The sequence below is a fragment of the Phyllobates terribilis genome, unplaced genomic scaffold (assembly GCF_046119375.1).
Source record: "Phyllobates terribilis strain yellow unplaced genomic scaffold, ASM4611937v1 Scaffold_1__5_contigs__length_1240528914, whole genome shotgun sequence".
Lineage (NCBI taxonomy): Eukaryota > Metazoa > Chordata > Amphibia > Anura > Dendrobatidae > Phyllobates > Phyllobates terribilis.
Genome location: NW_027362761.1, coordinates 318,102,403 through 318,111,212, shown reverse-complemented (window position 1 = coordinate 318,111,212; position 8,810 = coordinate 318,102,403). Strand labels below are relative to the sequence as shown.

At 37.9% G+C, this 8,810-nt stretch overlaps 1 protein-coding gene across 4 annotated transcripts in view; it reads right to left on the bottom strand.

Moving 5' to 3' along the window:
- Positions 1-7,773, bottom strand: part of TBX1 (T-box transcription factor 1) — a 46,055-nt gene extending 38,282 nt beyond the window's left edge. Inside the window, exons 1-3 of one of the 4 annotated variants that reach the window (XM_073675357.1) lie at positions 7,636-7,773; positions 3,030-3,140; positions 593-1,001 (exon numbers count right to left, since the gene is read on the bottom strand). In XM_073675357.1, the coding sequence (XP_073531458.1) occupies positions 593-1,001; positions 3,030-3,140; positions 7,636-7,660 (545 nt within the window). In that variant the 5' untranslated portion in view covers positions 7,661-7,773. Of the gene's footprint in view, positions 1-592; positions 1,002-3,029; positions 3,141-3,302; positions 3,454-7,635 lie in introns of those variants that run through there. The other 3 variants (XM_073675366.1, XM_073675376.1, XM_073675386.1) reach the window with 3 other exon arrangements.
- Positions 7,774-8,810: the final 1,037 nt, after the last annotated feature.

Sequence of the window (8,810 nt, the reverse complement as noted above, 5' to 3'; positions counted from 1 at the left end):
ATATACTGTATTAGCCCGCTATGATGACACTTCATAATGGAGTCTAGCAGGTGGTGAGTGGCCATGTTTTGAAAACAGCGCACTGTAAATTATTCAGGTTTTCCCTCCACAAGTTGCATGCCAATTATTGTAATTACAACAAGAAATATTCCTTCTATGAAATCATCTTTCTAAAATGGTCACAGTTTCCACTGCCAGCTCCCAGCTTTCTCAGTCTTATGGTTCAGGCCTAGAGAATAATATTATGCCTTGGTCACGGTCACATATCTGGTTTGGGCAAGCACCAGACCCCTGACATATTGCTGTGAAAGATCTACAAGTATAGAGTCAGTATTACAGATTAAAAGATCAATTATATTCCACTAATAGGACTCACACAATAATAATAATAATAATACCAACACAGCAATCACAGAAATAGATTACTCTATATAAGACATTTTATATAATTCATCTATGTGTGTGTCTCTGATAAAGATGAGGCTAGCCCTATATATATCCTTTATTTCTGTCATGTGCTTACATTAATATAAATTACAACATATCCCCCTTAGATGATGTATAATAATCGCACTGATACATTGCCCCTTACCTTCCAGCCTTGGTTACGATCATCTCTGTGCCCAGCTGGTTGAACTCGTCCCAGAGAGCTTTCATCTCCAGTTGCACGGTGATATTGGCCACCTTCGGGTTCTTTTTCACCGGGGCTTTGCTGCTGTTACTGCTGCTGCTCCCAGGGGTGGAGGAGGATGAGCAGCTGGAGGACGAGGCTCCAGCACTTTCGGATTCCGGGCAGGCATGGCTGGAACCAGGGCCAAAGCTGTAGGAATGCTGAGCCGCAGAGCAGGGTTCGTAGTGAGGTTCGTGCTGGCTGTAGGGGTCCCCTGGAGATGGGGAGAGGTGGTAGCCCCCAGAAGCGTTTAAGCTACTTAGACTGTTGGCTGTGAAAGCTGCAACATCGCAGAAATGCGAGAGCTGGGTGAGCCAGGGACTGGAGATTGCTGAGATCATACCCAAAATAATAAAAAAAGAGCAAAAAGAATAAAGCAAAGGACAAAGCAGATGTTCGGCTGTGCACTATTCCAAGCACGGCTGCGGCTACCTGAGTCCAGACTAACACTGCTACATGCAGGAATTTGGGAGGACAATGTAGGTGATCTGTAGGCTGCTCCCTTCCTTGTGTTTACTCAGCCCAGCAAGTTACACAGATGATCTGCGAGCAGCTATAGTCCCGGGGCTGCCTGGAGGAACCAGTATGTGGGCAACATTCCTGGTTAGATTGGCCAGTAAAATCCTTTCTGTCCTTGGCACTGGATTGAGTGGTGTGGCCCTGAGTAGATCAGGAGCTCCCGGTTGTGCGCAGTCTGCAGCCCAGTGCCCGTGCCTGGTGTCTTATCTCCTCTCCTGCTCAGTTACGTCAGGGCCTCCCCTTTTGCTAGAGAACCGGTTCCTACTTCTACGTAGATAAGCAAAAGCTTGGACTCGCAGGTAATGCGCCCTGTCCTCGCTTATGGGACCCTGATGGGATGATTGACACACAAGTGCCTCTTCTTACCAGAGCTTCCTCCTCATGACACCCACTTTTCGGTGCAGTTATATAAGGCGTCGCCCTTGCTACACCCCCTCCTCTCTTACACTACTGCCCTCCCCTTCCTATTGTTTAAACAATAGCTATACACACTTGTGTAGACCTCCATCCACAACAAAACAAACAGGGCATTTTTCTTCCACTAAAAGCAAACATCAAGTACCAATGAGGTGCTATATCCCTTTCTCCGTACCTACCCTGTATGGGCTGCTAGGATAGGGATTGTCACTGTATTCACAATTAATGGATCCTTTTCCTGCCTGGATGTAGTTGTGACATATTGCTGATAATGATTATGGTAAGAAATATATGAGAAATATATGGAACAATATAAGTAAATCCAAATGATTAATTTGAAACAACAAATCAGGTTTTGGCCCTGGCAAAATAATATATTCAAGTCTTATGTCATTAGGTAATGCATGAAGTATCTTTGTTGAGGACTGTACAGCTATAATAATTATTATTAAAATGTATGTTATAGTTAGTTGGCTCTTATAAAATGAAATAAAAATAAATGTAAATACTTCAGCACTTTTTTATGCACTTCTTTTATTGAATTTTTTAATTTGCATATTACAACTTCCTTGTTGGCTAATAATTTGGCATATTACATTGACTCCAGATAAAAGTGTTCTAACCTGATGACTGAACTTCAATATTTCAGTTGTATTTCTATAGGGAGCAGCAGATCTGTGCCGATTATTAGCTTCATAATAAATAATAATAATAATGTCACTTATTCTGCACTTTATAATATCTGCTGCTCCACATGGAATATTATGAAAGGAATGATATTGTGTATGGTCTTGTATGTAATAAAATAAGTCTGTTTATTTAGTGAATTTCCATGTACATGCGACCTATTAGTGACCTGGGCACAGTCGGCGCACATGTAATAGTAGAATGTTCTTGTCATTGTTGTTACCATGAACGTTATCATTTGATATTTCTTTCTGCTTCTGCTAAACTTCTAGTTTTCTAAATGTATCTTATGTTAACATTAACTAATCATGTAATTTAATACAATGGATACAATGTGTGTGTGTGACGATTTATAAATACATATGCAGGGATTACATTTATATCCTTGGTGAACTTGAAATTGGGATTTGCTTTGCACATATAGTAATACATTTGACTGTGCCAGATACCGTGGTCATTTTATATGAGCGCTGACATGAGCAGTTTTATATGTGTTCTCTCTACATTTTCCCAACATTATTAGAGGACCTGCAGAGGGTAAGATGAGGACAAGAGTAAATTAAGGCATTTGATGAGTTTATTAATAGGGACCTGCGATCCACACTACTGATCCAGGGCATTACTGAGGGCACTTGCTGGCATAGACAAGTTGGGAAATTGTGTCTAAAGAGAAGCCAGGGAGAAATTGTGATGATAAGAGCTACTTATGGGGATGATTAGTGACAAGGAAACTTACCCTCCATATCCCTGGTAACAGCACTGAAGTGCATTCTCATGGGATGGCACTGGAACCTGCAGAGCTTCTCCAGGGCAGCTCTATGCTCCTCTGTGTCCACTTGTTCTGAAGCTGAAATCAGAGAGGCGATACTGAAAGCATTGGCTTTAGGGGACAGAGGGCTGCTCTCTTCCATAAGGGAGCAAAAATAGCAGCGCCCCTTACAGATAGTCCCTCTATGACACCATTCAAGGGAATGAAACTATCACCCAAACATAGAGAAGTGCTCCTTACAACAACACGATGCCAATAGTTACTTCAACCACTTCTGTCCTGTAGAGCTGCAAGTTTCATTGTCCGTTCTAGGCAGCATAGACTTAGAGAGCACCCCTCCTATCCTGTGCTAATTCCCCGGTAAGATGTGATTGTGTAGCCCTTATCTGTGCCCAGTGTCAGTCAGTAGCTGGGTGATGTCACCAGTGTCATTGCTGGGAGGTGCCCACCTTCTGGAGCTGCCTGATGTGACTGCACGTTCTGCTAGTTTGGGATTTAAATAGAGTCCTGTCAATCACACCCTAACTGGAAAATACAGTTTACGTCATTACAGAGAGGATGTACTGAGTTCCCATGTAAGTTTCCAATATATATATATATATATATATATATATATATATATATATATATATATACACACACACACACACTATACATGTATATACAGTATATGTACACACGGTATATATATATATATATATATATATATATATATATATATATATATATATATATATACTGCCATTGGATGGATTTAATTGGAACATACAATGAAGTCATGATATAAATATCCTGATATTAGTTTGGGAAAGCAGGCCTTTGTGCAGAATAGTGGCGGATCTCATTAGCAGGGGATTATTCTGGGATGTGTCCTCCTCACATTACCTGCTGAAATGGCCATATTACAAACTCTTTTACAGTCATGATGATTTCTGAGAATTATCAGATTTTAGGGATCTTGATACATATACACGGCATACAAGGATTGCTGATAAAAAAAATAAGTACTGCACGGTATAATATTGGCAACGTATGTGAAATTGACACAAGATGCATGGAGATGTATAATGTGCTAGATAATGATTTCAGTGATATTTCAGTAGAAATAATTACAGGGTGCGACAAATGTGCTAGGACGTATTTGTGCAAATTAAAAAGACCCAGGGATTGTTCATATCTCCAAATGATCGAATTGGCAGAGCTGACATCCAATCTATAGATCACTGAGTAAATTCAATTTCCACACTGGGAGATGCCGAATGTTCTCATGATGGAATGAAGGAGCAATCCTCCGGTCTGCTGTGTGTTTATATGTTGTCGGTTCTATTACTGTTAATTAATATATTCATAATATTCACAGTAACAAACACACTGTCATGTTCACAATCATCTGTATATATATATACAGACAATGCGCTCACTATAATTTGTTCCCACTCTGGATCTATAATTATTATAATTGGAGTCGTAAGAAGGACTAGTAGGAACAGTTTTTATAGCAGCAATGTAATAAATTAGGATAAACTTAATATGTGATATGGCGGAGCAGTAAACTGGTTTTCTGTAATAACTTACACAGGCCATATATTAGACACATCACATTATATAATTTGTATGAAGAGCTGAAGCCCTGGGGCACATGGTGTGTGATGGTTATATTCCAGCTTGTGCTTGCATCTATCACCCTATCAGGAATGCACATGGCGGTCATTTTGCTATGCTTAGAAATACACCTCTCATGCACCCCTTTTCATATACATATTTACAGTCATGGGTCAGATAAACTCTTATATTATCTGTTATTTGTACTCACCTCTCTTCATATCATTTAATTATTTTTTTTTTTTTTTATCAGAGCTCAAGCTACATAATACAACCCTAATTACTCTTCGCCCTTCTGTATTTATTATAGTCAGTATTTTCCAACATTTAATGTTCTAAAATAATACACATTATTTACCATTTCAATACGTAACACAGCACAATATCAATTGCCTAGAAGTTATACTGCATACTATAATAACGCTGCCAGTATGTGGGGTCTCTATGGGGGCACCATACTCCCATACACTGCTATCCTAAGTACATCCATCTAAATGAATGCAGCGCTCTGAAATATATATGTCTATATATGTGTATATACAGTATATACATATATATATATATACATACATATGTATATATATATTTTTTTTTTTTTCAGAGCGCTGCATACATATACATGGATGTACTTAGGATTGTAGTGTATGGAAGTATGGTGCCCCCATATTGACCCCACATACTGGCAGTGTTATAGTGGTATATATATATATATATATATATATATATATATATATATATATATATATATATATATATAACCGCTATACTGAGTTTGCTGATGTGATTTAACATGACACATCATAATATTATATTATGCATTCTAATTTTAGTGACTAGCTAAAATCACCTATTAGTATCTAAACAAAGATTATAAACAAGTGAAACAAGTCTTTCCATATCTTTTCATATCACTTCATTGTGGAATTTGCCTGATGATTGAGCATTGTGGGCACTATATACTCATGTATGCCCTTTACAAATACTATGGATAAACATATTTTCCTCTATCTTGAAGGTTGCAGGGTGACATTTGCTATATTGCTGGGTTTGCTGGTAAACAGGTCTTGTGAGCTGTGTTGTGACAGTTGTTGTTAGGCCTGTGTATGACAGGTAGACAGACAGGCAGAGGTAAGTCAACACTTCCTGGCTTCAGGCTGCAGAGTTCTTTACTAGCGCTCAGGGAGAGGTCGGAGTTCCAGTGCATTAGTGCAGCATAGAAGAGATACTACTAAAAGGTTTATCATCATGCCATGCCTCATTATAACAACTAATGTACTATATACATAATGCAGTATAACCGACCCTGCAATGCTTTCTAATGTTGTTAAAATGATTAACAAGATCTTCTTCTAAATTCTTAACAAAATCAAATGTCTCCAAAAGAGCGTGAGATAGAAATGTCCTAACAATTCAGAATAAAAAATAATTTCCGTAGCATCTTCCTACAATTTACAATTCTACCTGTTTCCTTTTTGGATCGCACAACTGTCCTCCAATTAACAGACACTACACCCCCTTTATATGAGGTCTGGCTATAAGTCCGGCAGAAAACTCCGTCATATGACATGTCATCAAGTCATTTTTTTTTCTCTACACAACAGACAGTGGTCTATTCCCCGGCTTCTAAGGGGTTAAAGGGCACTTAATCTATCACTCTTATGGACGTCAACACCCACCTTTGTGTCTTTTGTTATTTTTTCCTGTTGCTGTTATACTGAAATGGCCAACCAGGGCAGGAAACTGCGGTCTGATGAAATGATACAGTTCTATCAAGGCTTAGCTACATTGTTACAATATTTAATGGAACATTAATAGCACTGTATGTGATGTGAGCCATTGTGAAAAACTGCTGGTTTGTGAGATGTGTACTGCGTTCGAGGGCCTATGAATGTATGTACCTGATCAGTCCTGTATATTCTACAGGAGACATCAATCCGTTTGTTTATTATTCTGCAGTAATGAGATCCTGAGCACCAGGCAAATTTCCTGTACAGCCCCAGTTACCATATTGTGTTTAACCATCACTTAATCCTCACATCAACAGATCAGATGACTTATTTGCTACAACCTTCCACTTTCGTCAATGTATTCCTTATTTATTTATTTTGTCCTAGATGGAAAGCAGAGGTAGTATTAACATATTTGCTGACACTTATTACATTGCATGAAACAAGAGATCACTATGATGGAGCTGGAAAATACCTTCAAATATTATGATTACATACCCTTTTACAGACCTGAGTCCTGCTAACAATGGTGAATGTGTCACATCTCCCCTAACAGCACTGGGTAAAAGACAAGGTCATCGAGCTCAGGCTGCATTACTTCACATAAGTCTGAAGGAATGTGCCCAGTGCCACTCACTCCTTTTAACCAGAAATGCGGTGAAAATCACATATTAACTCTAGAAGTGCCAGAGCAACAATTACTCCTGAATCCTCCGGGGAATTGGTAGCATGGTTATGTTTTTCCTTCCAGAATAAAAGCTTTCTATTAAAACAAGTGCAAATATTAATATACTACCGATACCAAGGTGAGTATATAGATATGCATATGTATAGTTGTTTATGGATGATAAACATTTATTAGTATAGCATCAAATGTCTATCTATCTATCTATCTATCTATCTATCTATCTATCTATCTATCTATCTATCTATCTATCTAATCTTCCTAGTATAGTTCCAAACATGTATGATGAAAATGTATGTACAGTGGGATTAATTAACATTTGCACATTTAGAATATATTGATCATACAAATTCTACATTGTAATGTTACTATTAATGTCAGCAGTAATTGATTTGTGGCCCCTTGCTTTGCTTTGTTTAGTAATTATAAATCTGTATTCGTGACTATATAGTGTGATTTACATAATAGTTACCTGATGGAGTGTCTGTGCTGCCGAGGTCCCCAATATACTGTCCCCCATAGCAGGAAGTCCATGTATTAGAAGAAAACCTCTACTTACATGACAGCTCCCAGCGTGAAAACATTCACTTGTCCTCAGAGGAGACTTGGCGCTTGGATGAGACAGCAGTAGACCCAGATTTATTTATACTGTTCCCATCACAGCATGCAGTCCTGGCTCTTTTTTTTTTTAACTGCCCTATAAATCCTGCGTAGGATTTCTTATGGCATTGACCAACCAACCACCAAATCTGGAATTCAGCTTTTCTTCTGAATTGATTGAGCTTTTAGACAGGACCAAATGAATCCATGACATTGCCTTTTCCTATAATGCATGATGATCTGCAATCTGCTGGGAAGGCAGCCTAATTAATGGGAGCCAGTATGGGAAAGTATAGGAACACCTCCCCCAACAAGTTATCATATCCCTGAGTAGTGAGTGTAGGTGGCTACACAGCTCTAGCGACTCTTCTGTTTACAGGCAGGTGAATGGATCCTGAGTACAGTAAACCATTTCTCCATTATAATCAAGCACCACCACCACCAACACGTTTATCATCATCATCATCATCATCATCATCATCATCATCATCATCGCCACATTCCAGAATTAAGATTCATAGCAATAATTTTTTATTTATATTTAATGTTACTATCTATCTATCTATCTATCTATCTATCTATCTATCTATCTATCTATCTATCTATCTATCTATCTATCATATATTTGTTATCTATCTTTGTTTCTTTAATAATTGATATCTATTTATTTATTTATGTGACTATAAATGTCTTTGTAAATGTCTCTGTAATCACTTATCGCCTGTATATATCCTATGATATAATGTGATGTTAAAATGTGTTAACGCTTTCCTCGCCTGACCCTACTATTTATATACCACATGGGGATATATATGTTTCAGTATCCTGATATTCCCTTTCTCCATTTTCACATTGCTTATGATAAATCTGTCATTGAACAGACACACTTGGTGGAAAGTGGACTCTGACCCAGAAAAAAAAGTGTGCACAGACTATGATAGATAGATTATATTAGATTAATATAATGTTTAATTAAGAAAATATAGTCAGTGACCACAATTTAAACACTACTGGTGTAAATAGTATTCTCATTAAATATGTGTATACGTTCTACTGTTCTACATATTGAAAACATTCAAATACTATTAGTTAATTTCTCAACAACAAAAAAAAACATTTAAAAATATAGAATGC